The sequence below is a fragment of the Nomascus leucogenys genome, chromosome 10 (genome assembly GCF_006542625.1).
Source record: "Nomascus leucogenys isolate Asia chromosome 10, Asia_NLE_v1, whole genome shotgun sequence".
NCBI classification, from domain to species: Eukaryota; Metazoa; Chordata; class Mammalia; order Primates; family Hylobatidae; genus Nomascus; species Nomascus leucogenys.
Window position 1 is genome coordinate 61,698,439 of NC_044390.1, and position 19,228 is coordinate 61,717,666.

A 19,228-nucleotide genomic window follows, 5' to 3' on the forward strand; every position below is an offset into this window, starting at 1 on the left:
TATTAACCAAAATAAAGTTTGTTTGCTAAATTAATTTCATATATTTTAAGACAAAAGGCACTATTAGAGCTAATGACATGAGGATGTAAAGTACCAATTAGGAAGATATAAAATTCTAGTCTCATAAAACTTATAAAGCAGAAGCTAGCACAATTAAAGGATAAATAACACAAATCATCATCACTATAAGACTTTCAAACACTGCTCAGCAATAGATAGATCACATGAAAAAAAGGATATGAAGATGTGAACAATACAATGAGTATGCTTAATCTAACACACTGAGGGACACTACTGAATATATGGAGTATACATACATTCTTTTGAAGCACACATGAAGTGTTTATAAAAACTGACCATATTATATGGTGAATAGACTGTAAAGCTAGTCTTAAACCTTTCAAAATTTGGTATATAAAACATCTCATGTGCCCCTTAAATATATACACCTACTATGTGCCCATAAAAATTAAAAATTAAAAAAATTAGAAAAAGATTTGGTATACAGACATGTTCTCTGACATGTCTTAATTACAATGTAATTAAGTTGTAAGTTAATAACGAGATTATGTTGAACTATATGAAATGGGTGTTTTGGTAGTTTTAAAATATGGTTGAATATTAGTGGTTTCATATTTTTCAAGCAAATAGAAAAAACACATTAGGAATTCAGAAAACATCACACTTCCAAATAACTTATGGTTTTATAAAATAACTGAATTAGAATACATAATACTATGGTTATTGATTAGTTCTAAGTACCACAACTTGTAGAATGTAGCTAAACTGGTCCTTAGGAAAAAAATAAGCTTTATATGTTTATATTAGGAAAGAAGTAAAGTTAAAAATTAACTTAAGCAGTTGGAACGGGAACAGCAGAAAATACGATGATGAACTAGAAAACAACAGTATCACTCAATCTACAAACTGGTTCTTTGAAAACTACTAGGAAAAAAATCAGGCAAAATTCTTCAAAGAAAAAAGGAGAAAAACACAACTACAGATGTTGCAGAGATTAAACAAGACATGAATAACTTTAATCTAATTCAAAACTCTCAGGAAATAAATTGATTCCTACAGAAATACAACTTACCAAAACTGACTATGTAGAAATCACAATAAAAAGAACTAGCTGGTGATGGCTGAGTAACATTGTGAATGCAATGAATGTCACTGACTTGTGCATTTAAAAATGATTAAAATGGCAAATTTGGCTTTAGGTATTTTACCACAATTTTAAAAATGTAAAAGAGGAATCTAGATTGATCCCATCAGCAAGGTGCTAGGTCTTCCCAGCTTAACTCACTGCCCAGATATTCTTTTAAAACAGAAAACTAGATTATTTAGGTTTTCACCAAAAAACATCATGCTCAAAGGCTTTATCAGTCAGTTATGCCACTCAAAGAAGAAAGAATTCCAGTCTGGATGAAAATCTTCCAGAGATTAGGCATATTTATGAAGACTCTGGTTACTTAAACTACACTTCAATGTAATTCGTCACTAATGTTTGCATTATATCAGGTATAGATAACTTATCCACTAGGCAAGAGTTGGGTATTTGGAAGGTTTTATTTAATATAGCCTTTTTGCAAACCCCAGAACTGTGTATGGTTCAAAATGTCATGTTTGCCTTTGATTATTCTATTAACAGCAGTTTACAATATTACAAGGGAAAAAAACATGGTCACTTTTAAACTAATTTCACAAAACAGTTTAACTTATCAAAGGGATTACAGTGATTAAGAGTATAAAAGGAAGAATATTCTTTGAGATTGGCATACTGATATCAAATATGACAAGGCCACTTTAAGAAAACAAAATTATTGGCAAATTTCAACATAGATTCAGATATTCTACGGAAAATAAGTCCAAACAAAAAATGTCAATAAATAGGAAATATAGTACAACAGAATTAAGTTAGGTTTACCAGAGGAATGCAAGAGATGCTTGCTATTAGAAAATCAATTAATATAATTTGCTTCATTAATAGAGCAAAAGAAAAATTGTAAGATCAACTCAAAGAGTGATAAAAACCAGTATCACATAATGATTTCAAAAATAAATTTTTTCAGCCTGAAAACTTTCAGGGTGAATTTATTAATTCAGCCAGTTTTTTTTTTTTTTTTTTTTTTGAGACAGAGTCTTGCTCTGTTTCCCAGGCTGGAGTGCAGTGGCGCGATCTCTGCTCACTGCAACCTCACCAGGTTCAGGCGATTCTCCTGCCTCAGCCTCCCAAGTAGCTGGGACTACAGACGCGTGCCACCACGCCCAGCTATGTTTTTGTATTTTTAGTAGAGACGGGGTTTCACCCGTGTTAGCCAGGATGGTCTCGATCTCCTGACCTCATGATCTGCCCGCCTGGGCCTCCCAAAGTGCTGGGATTACAGGCATGAGCCACCATGCCCAGCCTCAGGTGAATTTTAAAAACACAATTCAAAGATGGGCAAATGATCTGAATGAACATTTTTCTAAAGATAAAAAGGTCAACTGCACATGAAAAGATGCTGAACATCATTAGACCCCAGGGAAATGCAAATCAAAATCACATTAAGATACCACTTCACACATTAAGGTGAGTGTAATTAAAAAGACAAGGTTGATGAGGATATGGAGAAATTCTCTTGTTTTTTGTGGAGGGGAGTGAAGTGGTGCTGCCACGTTGGCAAACAGCCTAGCATTTCACCAGAAGATTAAACATATATATAAGTTTGTCTCATGAACAAGCCATTCCACTCCTAGGTATATACCCAAGAGAAATATTCACAGCAGCATTATTCATATTAGCCAAAAAGGAGAAACAACCCAAATGTCTATAGACTGATGAACGGATAAATGAAAATGTGGTATATCCATACAATGGACTATCATTTGATAACAGAAAAGGAATGAAGGCCAGGCATAGTGGCTCATGCCTGTAATCCTCAGCACTTAGGGAGGCTGTAGTGGGTGGATCACATGAACCCAGGAGTTCAGACCAGCCTGGTAACACAGTGAGACCCCATCTCTACCAAAAGTTAAAAAAAATAGCCGGGCTTGGTGGCCCACACCTGTGGTCCTACCTACTCAGGAGGCTGAGGTGGAAGGCCCAGCTAGGGAGGTCGAGGGCACCACGGCACTCCAGCCTGGGTGACAGAGCAAGACCTTGTCTCATAAAAAAAAAGGAATGAAGCTAGGCATGGTGGCTCATGCCTGTAGTCCCAGCACTTTGGCAGGCCAAGGTGGGCGCATCACAAGGTCAAGAGATCCAGACCACTCTGGCCAACATGGTGAAACTGCATCTCCACTAAAAATACAAAAATTAGCTGGACATGGTGGAGCATGCCTGTAATCCCAGCTACTTGGGAGGCTGAGGTAGGAGAATCACTTGAACCCGGGAGGCAGAGGTTGCAGTGAGCCGAGATTGAGCCACTGCACTCTAGCCTAGTGACAGAGCTAGATTTGGTGCCATTGACTCGGATCAGGGACCTCCCTTGGGAGATCAATCCCCTGTCCTCCTGCTCTTTGCTCTGTGAGAAAGATCCACCTACGACCTCAGGTCCTCAGACCAACCAGCCAAGGAACATCACACCAATTTTAAATCAGGTAAGCGGCCTCTTTTTACTCTCTTCTCCAACCTCTCTTACTATCCCTCAACCTCTTTCTCCTTTCAATCTTGGTGCCACACTTCAATCTCTCCCTTCTCTTAATTTCACTTCCTTTCCTTTTCTCGTAGAGACAGGAGACGCGTTTTATCCGTCGATACAAAACTCCGGCGCTGATCACAGACTCAGGAAGACAGTCTTCCCTTGGTGTTTAATCATGTGGGGACACCTGCCTGATTATTCACCCACATTTCAGAGGTGTCTGACCATATGGGGATGCCTGCCTTGGTCCTTCACCCTTAGCGGCAAGTAGCGCTTTTCTGGGGGACAAGAATCCCCCGACCCCTTCTCTCCATGTCTCTACCCCTTCTCCGCTTTTCTGGGGGACAAGAACTCCCCAGCCCCTTCTCTCCTTGTCTCTACCCCTTCTCCACTTTTCTGTGGGGCAAGAATCCCCTGACCCCTTCTCTCCGTGTCTCTACCCCTTCTCTGATTTTCTGGGGGACAAGAACCCCCCACATCTTCTCTCTGTGTCTCTACTCTTTCTCTGGGCTCGCCTCCTTCACTATGGGCAAGCTTCCGCCCTCCATTCCCCCTTCTTCTACCTTAGCCTGTGTTCTTAATCAACTCTATTAATTTCTATTATTTTCTCCTTATATCAACTCTATTCTATTATTCTCCTTATATCAACTCTATTCTATTATTTTCTCCTTATATCAACTCTACTCCCCCCATATTTAGACCTCTCACAACACAAACTACTATTCCTGTGGCCGCTCCTTTAGGTATCTCTTGGCAAAGACCCGCTGGAATTCCCCTAGGTAACCTTTCACCTTCTCGATGTTCCTTTACTCTTCATCTCCAAAGCCCAACTACACACATCACTGAAACAATTGGAGCCTTCCAGCTCCGTATTACAGACAAGCCCTCTATCAATACTGGCAAACTTAAAAAACATTAGCAGTAATTATTGCTTAGGAAGACACTTACCCTGTATTTCACTCCATCCTTGGCTACCTTCCCCTTGCTCGTCAGACTCTCCTCCCAGGCCCTCTTCTTGTTTACTTATACCCAGCCCTGAAAATAATAGTGAAAGGTTGCTCATAGATACTCGACGTTTTCTCATACACCATGAAAATCGAACCTCTCCCTCTACACAGTTACCTCATCAGTCCCCATTACAACATCTGACAGCCGCAGCCCTAGCTGGATCCCTAGGAGTCTGAGTACAAGACACCCCTTTCAGCACTCCCTCTCATCTTTTTACTTTGCATCTCCAGTTTTGCCTTGCACAAGGTCTCTTTTTCCTCTGTGGATCCTCTGCCTGCATGCGTCTACCTGCTAATTGGACAGGCACATGCACACTAGTTTTCCTTACTCCCAAAATTCAATTTGCAAATAGGACCGAAGAGCTCCCTGTTCCCCTCATGACACCGACACAACAAAAAAGAGTTATTCCACTAATTCCCTTGCTTGTCAGTTTAAGACTTTCTGCCTCCACTATTGCTCTGGGTACTGGAATAGCAGGCATTTCAACCTCTGTCATGACCTTCCGTAGCCTCTGTAATGACTTCTCTGCTAGCATCACAGACATATCACAAACTTTATCAGTCCTCCAGGCCCAAGTTGACTCTTTAGCTGCAGTTGTCTTCCAAAACCGCTGAGGCTTTGACTTACTGCTGAAAAAGGAGGACTCTGTATAGTCTTAAATGAAGAGTGTTGTTTTTACCTAAATCAGTCTGGCCTGGTGTATGACAACATAAAAAAACTCAAGGCTAGAGCCCAAAAACTTGCCAACCAAGCAAGTAATTACGCTGAACCCCCTTAGGCACTCTCTAATTAGATGTCCTAGGTCCTCCCAGTTGTTAGTCCTTTAATACCTGTTTTTCTCCTTCTCTTACTCCATTTAGTTTTTGATTCATACAAAACCATATCCAGGCCATCACCAATAATTCTACACGACAAATGTTTCTTCTAACAACCCCACAGTATCACCCCTTACCACAAAATCTTCCTTCAGCTTAATCTCTCCCACTCTAGGTTCCCACACCACCCCTAATCCCACTCGAAGCAGCCCTGAGAAACATCGCCCATTATCTCTCCATACCACCCCCCAAAATTTTCACCACCCCAACACTTCACCACTATTTCATTTTATTTTTCTTATTAATATAAGAAGACAGGAATGAAGTAGCGATGCATGCTACAAAATAACCTTGAAATCATTATGCTAACTGAAAGCAGCTAGTTGCAAAGGACTACATAGTTCATGATTTCCATTTCATGATTCCATTTATATGAAATGTCTAGAATAGGCAGATCCACAGAGACACCAAGTCTCTTAGTGGTTGCCAGTGGAATGGGGAGTAACTGCTGATGAGTATGGGATTCTCTTTTGGGGCAATGAAAATGTTCTAGAGTTAGATTGTAGTCATGGTTGCACAACTCTTAATATACTAAAAACCACTGATTTATACACTTTAAATGAGATGAAATATTTTATGTCAATAAAGCTGTTACAGAAGGGAATGTCCTTAATCTGTCAAAAACATATAGCAAACATGTAAGTAGTCACAAGCTGAAAGCTTTCATTCTGAGACCTGGAAGGCAGCAAGGATTGCTCCTTCTAATGTTTCTGAGGTCGTAGGCAGGGCAGTAAATTTGCGGGGCAGGAGTGGGTCATAATAGGATTATAAAGGGAGAATAAAGTTCTTATTCATAAACGATATGTCAATATGTAAACACCCAAAAGAAACTACAGGTAAACTGAAAACTAAGGTCTGCTGCTTGCTGCATACAAAACATACACCCTGAGGGCTCAAAAAGGCACAAGTCCCATAGACGGGGATCTGGTCATACCTAGGAATTACACATTCATTTATCCTTCGACCCAACAACTTGACTTCCAAAAATAAACCTTGAAGATCTAAGTCCACAAACACGAATAAACATGCACAAGCCCACTCAGATGGGAACTCAAATGCCTATCAGGCACTAGGGTGCATCCACATAACAGAGGGAAAAAAAAAAGGGACGATCTCCGCAAACCAATAACACATCCCAAGATATGCCTTCTAACAGCGGAAAGTGAGGCACAAGAGGGCATTTTCTTGAGAAAAAATAGTCTCATACTGGGGAGGACGTTTAAAGAAAAGGGTACAGAAGGTGGAGAAAAGGCCCCGCCGACGCGCTCTGACCACATGAACCCACTCGCCTCCTCCCGGGGATCAATGCCCGGAATGGCAGCCCCAAGCCTAGCAGTGCCGGGAGGAACCGCAGCCGGGGGCTCTGAGAAGAAACGCGGCGATAGCTGGAGCCTGGGCTGGGAAGCGGCAGGCAAGGTCTGGAGCAGCTAGGGCTGCGCACTGTGCCCTTGACCCCTTCCCTCCCCACTCCGCCGGCCTGACTAGCGGGGCGCACCTGGGCCTGGCCCGCTGGGACAGCAACCGATGCGAAAACCTTAGCTGCAGACGGCAGCTACGGGACATGGCGAGGCGACGGACGCGCACTTCCGCTTCCGGCCAGCAGTTGTGAGGGGCGGACTGCCCAGCTCGCGAATTTGGCAGATTCGCCCTGAGGACTTGGGAACCGGGCGTGGCAGGCGGTCCTGCTCCCTTAGGGCGAAGGCTGGGACTCTTTTTATTCATTGCATTAGAGAAAATAAGAGGCACAAGCCAAGTAACTTGCTTGGGTCTCAAAGCTAAGTAAAAGGGTCCGCAGAACTAGAATCCGTACTGTCTTCCCCAAGGGAAAAAGCAAATGTCCCCAGAGGAAAATGGGACTCTGCAGCCCGCAGGGGGAAAGGGGTCCAATTGCCCTCTCCCCTCTTCCTGACCAAAGGAAGACCCCTGAGGTCAGAGATGTTTTGGTCCAGACTCCAGTTTAAACAATTAAGTCCAGGTATTTAAAAAAACTGAGGGTCTCTGTGAGCACTTGAAATTATCCGCCAACAAAGGAGATCCTGTTAGGACCAACAGGATTTGATTCACATCTGCATGACTGGAACCTTTAAGTTAAAACTGAAAATCTCAGTCCGGTGGTAGAAAAAAAGATGGATTTTAAATGGCTTTGGAGTTGTTATTACTGTATTCAGACTTTCCAAATCCAGGCTTTAAAAATATCTAGGCCGGGCGCGGTGGCTCACGCTTGTAATCCCAGCACTTTGGGAGGCCGAGGCGGGCGGATCACAAGGTCACGAGATCGAGACCACGGTGAAACCCCGTCTCTACTAAAAAATACAAAAAATTAGCCGGGCGTGGTGGCGGGCGCCTGTAGTCCCAGCTACTCGGAGAGGCTGAGGCAGGAGAATGGCGTGAACCCGGGAGGCGGAGCTTGCAGTGAGCCGAGATTGCGCCACTGCACTCCAGCCTGGGTGAAAGAGCAAGACTCTGTCTCAAAAAAAAAAAAAAAAAAAAAAAAAAAAAAAAAAAAAATCTAAATAGCCTCTCTTTGTCCCTTTTCCAGAGACTCCCATGAATAAAATTCCTACCTAGACAGAAGGATTTATGGTGAAGAGAATCATTATTTTAAAAATTATTTTTTTGAGACTGAGCTTTGCTCGTCATCCAGGATGTAGTGCAGTGGCGCACTGTGGGCTCAGTGCAACCTCCGCCTCCCAGGTTCAAGCAATTCTCCTGCCTTAGCCTACCAAGTAGCTGGGATTACAGGCACCTGCCACCACGCCCAGCTAATCTTTGTATTTTTAGTAGAGACGGGGTTTCACCATGTTGGCCAGGCTAGTCTCAAACTCCTGACCTCAAGTGAGCCACCCGTTTCGGCCTCCCAAAGTGCTGGGATTACCCGCGTTAGCGCCTGGCCAGAGAATCATTGTTACTGTTATTCACTAGAGCCACTCAGAACTAAGAATCCTGGTTAAAGGAAATCTCAACCCCTCCTGGCAGTTTGTGCCTCTCACAGAGACCAGCTCCATAAACAGCTCCTACCTCCTCTCCCAGGGACACAAACATTCGTGTGAGCAATCATTTTATTTTTATGGCAAAGAGAAGCCCTGAGGGGACCCACATGGATGCCTTCAAGGTGACGGGCAGGGCCTTAGGCTCTGAAAAAGGCTGGCCTAAAACTACTGCACTAGATGTGCATTTCCCGCTTGGATGAATCTCATTTGAGAATTAATGACATAGCCTTTGCCTACGCGGGGCCCTGTTGGCTCTGACTGCAGTCAGGTTTGGGGTAGGCAGTGTAGAAACCCCCAAGATACCCTCACAGGCATCTGTAAAAGTCATGTTAGGGGTTTATTTATACTAAACCACAGTAGGTTCATGCAAATCTAAAAACACTTTATGACGTGTTTGTGTCTAAAATCCTTAATCTCTTAAAGCAATTAAAAAAAAAAAGCAGACCCCAAATTGAAAACAGGCTGTCCAATTTCAATGGGTAGTATTTCTTCCATATGAAAAGTTTACATTTGTGAGTCCTGTATTATTATTGGCCAGATTTTCAGAATTATTTTTTTAAAAGACTACTTTAGGATTTTCGTTAAAATAAAGGATACTGTCACCATTTATATATCAAAAACTGGCAAAATTGTGCCACCTATGGATCCAGAGCAGAGACATGTTTGAATACAAATTCCCAATGAAACTAAACCTGGGGGTTTTCAGGGCTCAAAATCAAAACCTATAGCCTTGTTAAATGCTCATATATACTTTTTTTTTTTTTCTGAGATGGAGTCACCCTCTGTTGCCCAGGCTGGAGTGCAATGGCGCAATCTCAGCTCACTGCAACCTCCGCCTCCCAGGTTCAAGCTATTCTCATGTCTCAGCCTCCCCAGTAGCTGAGATTATAGGCACCTCCCCAGTAGCTGGGATTATAGGCGCCTGCCACCATGCCTGGCTAATTTTTGTATTTTTAGTAGAGATGGGGTTTTGCCACATTGGTCAGGTTGGCCTTGAACTCCTGACCTCAGGTGATCCACCCGCCTTGGCCTCCCAAAGTTGTTGGGATTACAGGTGTGAGCCACCGTGCCCAGCCTCACATATGCTTTCAACTTTTCATTCGTCAACTGCAAGAATCGTAGTATTTGACAAGTTGGGTTTTTCTTGTCAAATATTACCATTCTTGCAGTTGACAAAAGAATGAAAGTTTTTTTTTTTTTTTTTTTCAGTAGCTTGGCAAAACAATCCTCTTATTTCTGATGACAATACTCTCATTTTCTTCTAATTCCTGAAAATCAACATATACTTCATTTTATTGTGCTTTGCAGATAATGTGTGGGGTTTTATTTTTATTACAAATTGAAGGTTTGTGGCAATCCTCCACTGATGAAGTCTCCTAGCACCATTTTTCCAATAACACACTCACTTTGTTTCTCTGTCAGCATTTTTAAGCAAAGTATTTTACAATTCAGGTGCATCCTTTGTTTTTTAGACATAATGCTACTGCACACTTAATAGACTATAAACTCTTTTTTTTTTTTTAAGGTGGAGTCTTGCTCTGTTGCCAAGGCTGGAGTGCAGTGGCACAATCTTGACTCACTGCAGCCTCCACCTCCTGGGTTCAAGTGATTCTCCTGCCTCAGCCTCCCGAGTAGCTGGGATTGTAGGTGTGCTCCACCACACCTGGCTAATTTTTGTATTTTTAGTAGAGAATGGGGTCTCACCATGTTGGACAGGCTGGTCTTGAACTCCTGACCTCAGGTGATCCACCACCTGCCTCGGCCTCCCAAAGTGCTGGGATTATAGGCATGAACCACCACGCTCAGCATTTTTTTTTTTTTTTTTTTTGAGTCACCCAGGCTGGAATGCAGTCGCACAATCATAGCTTACTGCAGCCTTGAACTCCTGGGTTCAAGCAATCTACCTGCCTCAGCCTCCTGAATAGCTAGAACTACAGCTACTCCACCACACCTGACTGATTTAAAACATTTTTTTTTTGTAACTTGCTATAGTTGCCCAGGCTGGTCTCAAACTCCTAGACTCAAGTGATCCTCCTACCTCAGCTTCTCAAAAGCACTGGGATTACAGGTGACAGCCACCTCATCCAGCCAACATAACTTTTATATGCACTAGGAAACCAAAAAATTTGTATGACTCGCTTTACTATGATGGTCTGTGGAAGCGAACCCACAAATCTCCAAGGTATGACTGTATATAACTGTGAAAACCTGAAATTAAACAAACTGTATTGTCTACAGATGCCAAAACAGTGGCAAAAAATAAATAGCCCTCACTTATATTTTACCCTGAGTGTGGTTCTGAATTTGAAGAATGGGTTACTCAGAGGCAAAGAGATTAGGAAAAAAAAGATCAGTCTAAATCTTGGTATTATTTCACCTAGACTTAATAGGTCTCCAGGGTCAGCAATAAGGGAGATTTTGGGTTCAGCATGGGATCTCTAAAGTAAGTGGCTTAATGACAATATTGCGAACTTTATTACTATCATGCTTATACTCTGAAATCCTTGATTCTAACAGGACATGACATACATATCCAATTAGACAGATGCAGCTTGCTGAGTAACTTCCAAAACAAGAGAGAGAAAAGAAATAGGAGATTGAAAAATATATATTTGGGCATGGTGATTTGTGCCTGTAGTCCCAGCTCCTGGGAGGCTGAGGTGGGAGGATCACTTGAACCCAGGAGGTAGAAGCTGCAGTAAGCTATGATCACACTACTGCACTCCAGCCTGGGTGACAGAGCAAGACCCTGTACCAAAGGAAAAAAAAAAAAAGATATTTTGAACTGTGAGTTCTCTGCTCAGAGGCACACAATAATTCTGAATATCTGGCCAACAATATATAACCCAGAAGAATGCAAATTGGCTGCTGTTAATTTTGGATGAGGCCAAAGTCTGGAATCAGTAACTAGGGTTCCTCTGTTAACTCTGAGGACTGGACAGACTCAAGTGAAACAAGGTGCGCTGGAATATATCAGAGATGGTGGTGGGTATTTCATGGTACACAGATCACATAAGACAGTAACAATGGTACTCCCTCAGGGAGTTGTAATGAAGTGAGTCGACCCAGGGAAAGCTTTTCGGGCATTTTATGGCATCCGTTAAGGGCAAAATAACTGTGAGGTCATCAGACCTTGTGACAGTTATGACTATTAGAAAGTTTCGGCCAGGCACGGTGGCTCACGCCTGTAATCCCACCACTTTGGGAGGCCGAGGTGGGCGGATCACGAGGTCAGGAGATCGAGACCATCCTGGCTAACACAGTGAAACCCCATCTCTACTAAAAATACAAAAAATTAGCCGGGCAAGGTGGCGGGCGCCTGTAGCCCCAGCTACTCAGGAGGCTGAGGCAGGAGAATGGCGTGAACCCTGGGGGGCGGAGCCTGCAGTGAGCCGAAATCGCGCCACTGCACTCCAGCCTGGGTGACAGCGAGACTCCGTCTCAAAAAAAAAAAAAAAAAAGTTTCCATTGGCATCTAGCGACAAAATCATTTGCCTTATTAATGACGTCACTTAACAAATGGAGAACGAGACTCAGGAAAGGCTAAGGGAAGGGCCCCAGACACAGAGCTCAACAGTAACAGCTGCAGGGACGACATTCCAGCAGCTGGGCTCCAGAGTCTAAGCCCTCAACACCTAGGCTCTATGTGAGCAAACAGTACCTCTAAAGCCTTTGCAACTCTGAAGCCTGTTGGGACCCTGGAATCTTCCCAGTCATCTAGTCCACTGAAGAAACTAATAATCAAAAAGAAGAAGAAAAAAGGGATATGAGTTCGGTTCTGATTATTATTGTTGTGTAAAAAAACCACCTCAAACTTAGTGATATAGAATAGCAGTTCTCAGGGTTGGTAAACTGCTGAGGGACCCAAAACACTGTCAGGGGGTCTGTGAGATTAAAATTATTGTCATGGCCGGGCGCGGTGGCTCAAGCCTGTAATCCCAGCACTTTGGGAGGCCGAGGCGGGCGGATCACGAAGTCGGAAGATTGAGACCATCTTGGCTAACATGGTGAAACCCCGTCTCTACTAAAAATACAAAAAATTAGCCGGGCGTGGTGGCAGGTGCCTGTAGTCCCAGCTACTCAGGAGGCTGAGGCAGGAGAATGGCGTGAACCCAGGAGGCGGAGCTTGCAGTGAGCCGAGATCGCGCCACTGCACTCCAGCCTGGGCGACAGAGCAAGACTGTCTCAAAAAAAAAAAAAAAACAAACAAACAAACTATGGTTATAATAGCACAAATACATTCTTGACCTCTTCACCATACCCACATTTATACTGATGACACAATGTAACAGTGGGCAAAAGTGCTGGTGCCTCAGCAGAAATTAAGGCAGTGTGCTGGGCACAGTGGCTCATGCCTGTAATCCCAGCACTTTGGAAGGCCAAGGTGGGTGGATCACCTGAGGTAAGGAGTTAGAGACCAGCCTGGTAAACATGGTGAAACCCCATCTCTACTAAAAATACAAAATTAGCCGGGCGTTGTGGCAGGTGCCTGTAGTCCCAGCTACTCAGGAGGCTGAGGCAGGAGAATCGCTTGACCCGGGAGGCAGAGGTTGCAGTGAGCCGAGATCGCACCATTGCACTCCAGCCTGTGGCTAAAAAGAGGAAAACACTGTCTCAAAAAAAAAAAAAAAAAAAAGAAATTAAGGCAGTGGCACTGAACTGCGCGGTCACTGAATGCCTCACTGCCCCACACTCAGGATAAACAAAAATGTCCTTGAGGGAACAGCAAAAGTTGGAAAGCTTAGATCTGTCACCTTGGAAGCGTCTCAATGCATAAAAACTTATGGTCATGTTCATGAAGGTTTATTTCAGACACTGTACTTTAAAATGGGTCAACATTTGGAAAATCCGCATAATGAAGTAAATGACTATTTCCTTTCATTTTAGAAATGAAAGTCTCACTATGTTGCCCAGGCTGCTTTCGAACTCTTGGACTCAAGGATTCTCCTACTTTGGCCTCCCGAAGTGCTGAGATTACAGGCATGAGCCACTGTGCCAGCCCTATTTTCTAAGTCATGTAGTAAGGTATAAAATAATGCATTGATAAAATAGCCAATCAAAGTGCAAGATATGGGCTGGACACAGTGGCTCATGCCTGTAATCCCAGCATTTTGGGAAGCCAAGGCGGGTAGATTGACTGAGGTCAGGAGTTCGAGAGCAGCCTGGCCAACGTGGTGAAACCGTTTCTACTAAAAATACAAAAATTTGCCAGGTGTGGTGGTGGGTGCCTGTAATCCCAGCTACTCAGGAGGCTGAGGCTGGAGAATTGCGTGAACCCAGGAGGCGGAGGTTGCAGTGAGTGGAGATCGCACCATTGCACCCCAGCCTGGGCAACAAGAGCAGAATTCCATCAAAAACAAAAACAAACAAAAAAAACGGCCGGGCGCAGTGGCTCATGCCTGTAATCCCAGCACTTTAGGAGGCCGAGGCCAGTGGATCACAAGGTCAGGAGATCAAGACCATCTTGGCTAACACAATGAAACCCCATCTCTACTAAAAATACAAAATATTAGCCGGGCGCAGTGGTGGGCACCTGTAGTCCCAGCTACGTGGGAGGCTGAGGCAGGAGAATGGTGTGAACCCAGGAGGCGGAGCTTGCAGTGAGCCGAGGTCGCGCCACTGCACTCCAGCCTGGGTGACTGAGTGAGACTGTCTAAAAAAAAAAAAAAAAAAAAAAAAAAAGAAAAGAAAAAAATAGTGCAAGACAAACAAATGGATTTTAATGTAACAGAAAAGAAACAATTCCTTGACAGGATTTCATATTCCATATTGCAAGTAATCTTTCAGAAACTACCATTTCTTGAGTTTTGGTGTAATATCAAAGAAAATCCAAAATTACCTGAAAATGCGTCTCTCTTTTCCAACTATGTATCTCAGCAAAGCTCAACTTTCTAATCAAAGCAACTAATGGCAAAAAATGTAGAAACAAGTATGAGAATTCAGCTGTCATCTACTAAGCTCTTAAGACATTAAAGAGATTTGCAAAAGCATGCAATATGCCACTCTTTCCATATTACTTTGTTGCTACTGTGGAAAAATTATTTTTAAAAAACATGTTATGTATATTACTAAAATATTTTTAAAATTTGCCTCAATTCCTTTTTTTTTTTTTTTTTTTTTGAGATGGAGTCCCACTCTGTCACCCAGGCTAGAGGCTGAAGCACAGTGGCATGATCTCAGCTCACTTCAACCTCTGCCCCCTGGGTTCAATCAGTTCTCTTGCCTCAGACTCCCGAGTAGCTAGGATTACAGGCACACACCACCATGCTGGCTAGTTTTTTTGTATTTTTAGTAGAGATGGGGTTTCGCCACATTGGCCAGGCTGGTCTCGAACTCCTGACTTCAGTTGAGCCACCGGCCTCAGCCTCCCAAAGTGCTGGGACTACAGGCAAGAGCCATCATGCCCAGCCTGCCTTAATTTCTAAAATGTTAAATATTCACAGATAGAATGCCCATTGGCAAAAGCTTTCTGGGGTGCTCAATTTTTGGAGTATAAAAGAGTCTCAAGATAAAAAAAGGTTGAGAATGCTGGTACAGAACCACTACCACTCTATTATGTTAACAGACCATGGGGCAGGAATTTGGACAGGATACAGTAGGAATGAATGGCTTATCTCTCCCTCACAATGTCCAGGGCCTCAGCTGGAAAGTCTTACACAGCTGATGCTGAATCCAAAGGCTGGGGGGCTGGAATCATCTGGATTCTATCATCACTCTTGTATCTGATGTTTTCCTTGAAATGGCTAAAAGACAGACAGCAGCTGGTGGCTGTTGATGGCAGCATCTACATGTAACCCCTCCCTGTTACAGCATAGCTGCTAGTTCCCAAGAGGAAGCACTCTGAGAGGAGCAAGTATCTCAAGACGGAATGTTCCAGGATAACAAGAAGGGAATCACATGGCCCTTCGTGGCCTCGCTTTGGAAATCTCATGGAATCATTTATGTTGTATTCCTTTGGGAAACACAGTCAAAGGTCGGTGCAGATACAAGGGGGAGGTAAAAGTATCAAAGAATTTTAGGGCCGTGTTTTAAAACCATTGAAGTCTGCATTTGGCTACAAATTATTAGTATTTATACTTCCCACATACAAGAGACTCTCACCACTTCCTAAGGCCACACCAAAGTCTCATGCCCTTAGTAGTAGACTCTGGTTTTATGTCCAGGATCTGGTCATCCAAATAAGGTGCAATCCGGAAAAGATGGCCAAGAGCAGTGGCTCACGTTTGTAATCCCAGTACTCTGGGAGGCTGAGGTGGGAGGATCCCTTGAGTCCAGGAGTTCAAGACCAGCCTGGGCAACATAGAGAGACCCTGTCTCTACAAAAAATACAAAAATTAGTCAGGCATGGTGGCACATGCCTCTGGTCCCAGCTACTCAAGAGGCTGAGGCAGGAGGATCACCTGGGCCCAGGAGGTCAAGGCTGCAGTGAGCTATGATTGTGTCACTGCACTCCAACCTTGGCAAGAACAGCAAAAAAGACCCCCCCTACCCCCCACAAACACATGCGGGGTGTGGTGGCATGTGCTTGTAATCTCAGCTACTCAGTAGGCTGAGGCAGGAGGTTCACTTGAGCCCAGGAATTCAAGGATGCAGTGAGCTATGACTGCATCATTGAACTTCAGCCTGGGTGATGGAATGAGACCCTGTCTCAAAAAATGTTCTGAAAAGTGGCTGGGCACAGTGTCTCATGCCTGTAATCCCAGCAGTTTGGGAGGCCAACGCAGGAGGACAGCTTGAGCCCAGGAGTTTGAGATCAGCCTGGGAAAAATGATGAAACCCTGTCTCTACCAAAAACAAACAAACAAATAGCTGGGCATGGTGGCATGTGCCTATAGTCCCAGCTACTCAGAAGGCTGAGGTAGAGGAATCGCTTGAGCCTGGGAGGCTGAGATTGCAGTGAGCCAAGATCATTGTGCCACTGCACTCTAGCCTGGGTGCCAGAGTGAGACTCTGTCTCAAAAAATAAATAAAAATAAAAATTTAAAAATAATAATAAAAACATAAATAAAAATCATAAAAAAGTCCTTGGGTTTGGTTTCTTGAATATATTCCTGCTCCTCTAGATTTGAACATTCGTAAGCTAAAGAGACAAGTTATCTGTTCCCCACAAAACAAATACAGAGTTTGGGACAGGAATGGGATAGTTAAAATAGACATTCCTATTAAAAAGGCATGAGTGGGGAGAAATGGGATTCCACAGCAGCCCCTGACCCACAGCAATTCTTAAATTCAGGCAGGAACATGTTATCTGTTTCTCAAGCACCAGTGCAGCTCCACAGGAGTGAGTCTTCTGAAGTTCTGTACTCTGAATCATACTTGCTTTCCCATAAAAACTAAACATTTTCAACCGAGTAGCTTTATAGGCCTATTTCATCTGTTTTCTATCTGCAGTTTGGGGGTTCAAAGGTCTCTTTACATTTTGTACTACTTTTCATTTTGTTTGGACAAAGTTGGCCTTGCTTTTGCCAACTTTTTTTTTTTTTTTTTTTGCAGTAAAAAACCTTTTCCCATTTATCTCCATTAATTTTACTGGATTTGTGTCATTAGACAAAAGCCATGGCTAAAATCTCTTAGGCCCTTCTCTAACTTGGACCACTGTCTGTGAGAATGCAGGGGAGCAATGCCCAGAAGGGATGCTGAGATGCTCTTTTGGTTAATGAAGAGGCATCTTATTTAAACTTCTACATATTATATCTATTCATAAGACTCTATCAAACACCAAACTAAAGGTCTCTGAGATCTTAAGAAATGGTTCTATGATAAAAGGTTTTCATAATAAAATCTCTCAGTGAACTACTGTAGTCCCAGCTACTTGGGAGGCTGAGGTGGGAAGATCACTTGAGCCCAAGGTTAGAAGCTGCAGTGAGTTATGATTGCATCACTGGACTCCAGCCTGGGCAAGAGTGAGACCCTGTTTCAAAAAAAAAAAAAAAAAGAAAAAATTAAAATGCATAAATAAATGCTAAAAAAAAAAAACACATAAAATCCCTCAGTGAACAAGCAGTGGAACGGAACTTCGTCAACCTAATAAAGCCGTCTTCAAAGGAACCCAGAGCTAACATCATATTTAATGGTAGAAGACTGAACGCTTTCTGCCTAAGGTTGGGAATAAGACAAGGATGTGTGTTCTCACCACTCTCATTCAACACTACTGGAGGCCCTAGCCAGTATATTAAGAAAATATAAAGAAATAAAGGGACAGATATCAGAGAGAAAGCAAAACTGCCTTAATACAGAGCATAAGATTTGTTTATGTAGAATATTCCAAAAAGTTACAGGAATAGATAACTATATAAAGTTTGCAGGATTCAAGATCAAATATAAATTATATACAAATATAAATAATTTTACACACTAGCACTGGAAAATTGAAAATTTAAAACTAGCATTTATAATAGCATCAACGAAATGGTGCAATACAGAAAACCACAAAACACTGTTGAAAGAAATAAGACCTAAATTAACGGGGAGATTGTCTTAGTCCGTTTGGGCTGGTAGAACAAAATACCATAGACTAGATGGCTTATAAACAACAGAAATTTATTGCTCACAGTTCTGGAGAATGGGAAGTCCAAGACTGAACTGTTGGCAGATTTGGTGTCTGATGAGGTCCCACTTCTTGGTTCACAGATGGTGACTTCTTGCTGTGTCCTCCCAAGGCAGAAGAGATGAGCAAGCTCTCTGGAATCTCTTTTATAAAGGCATCAATCTAATTAATTAGTACTCTGCCCTCATGAGCCTAATCATCTCCCAAAGGCCTCACCTGCCAATATCATTGGACTGGGGATTAGGATTTCAACCATATAAATTTTGGGGGTATGCAAACATTCAGACCATGGCAGAGATATACCATGTCTATGGTTCAGAACAGCCAGTATTAAGATGCCAATTCTCTAATTCATCTTTAGATTAAACTGAATCTCAGTTAAAAAAAAAAAAAATCCCAGCAGGCTTTTTATGGAAACCAGTAAGTTTACTCTAAAATTTATGTGAAAAGGCCGGGTGTGGTGGCTCACGCCTGCAATCCAGCACTCTGGGAGGCCGAGGCAGGCAGATCATGAGGTCAGGAGATCGAGACCATCCTGGCTAACATGGTGAAACCCCATCTCCATTAAAAATACAAAAAAAAGAAATACAAAAAATTAGCCGGGCTTGGTGGCGAGCGCCTGTAGTCCCAGCTACTCAGGAGGCTGAGGCAGGAGAATGGCGTGAACCCAGGAGGCAGAGCTTGCTGTGAGCCGAGATTGCGCCACTGCATTCCAGCCTGGGCGACAGAGCAAGACTCCATCTCAAAAAAAAAAAAAAATTATGTGAAAAAACAAAGAACATGGACCATCCCAAATGATTCTGAAAATTAACGTCAATGTTGGAACTCTCACACCACTTGCTTTCAAGATTTACTAGAGAGCTACCATAACCAAAAAAGTGTATTATTAGCAGGCCAGGTGCGGTGGCTCGCGCCTGTAATCCCAGCACTTTGGGAGGCTGAGGTGGGTGGATCACTCGAGGCCAAGAGTTTGAAACCAACCTGGCCAACATGGTGAAACCCTGTCTCTACTACAAACACAAAAGTTAGCCAGGTGTGGTGGCACACGCCTATAGTCTCAGCTACTTGGGAGGCTCAGGCACAATAGTCCCAGCTACTCGGGAGGCTGAGGCACAAGAATGGCTTGAACCTGGGAGGTGGAAGCTGCAGTGAGCTGAGATGGTACCACTGCACTCCGGTCTGGGT

General features: G+C 43.1%; 1 protein-coding gene across 4 annotated transcripts in view; it reads right to left on the reverse strand.

Annotated features, from left to right (window-relative positions):
• Positions 1–19,228, reverse strand: part of LOC100581535 (zinc finger protein 177) — a 40,942-nt gene that overhangs the window by 14,593 nt on the left and 7,121 nt on the right. For 2 of the 4 annotated variants that reach the window (XM_030820933.1, XM_030820929.1), the window contains exon 1: positions 4,572–5,305. The exons of 1 other annotated variant lie outside the window; for it this stretch is intronic. In XM_030820933.1, the coding sequence (XP_030676793.1) occupies positions 4,572–4,707 (136 nt within the window). In that variant the 5' untranslated portion in view covers positions 4,708–5,305. Of the gene's footprint in view, positions 1–4,571; positions 5,306–7,001; positions 7,404–19,228 lie in introns of those variants that run through there. One more of the 4 variants, XM_030820930.1, reaches the window with a different exon arrangement.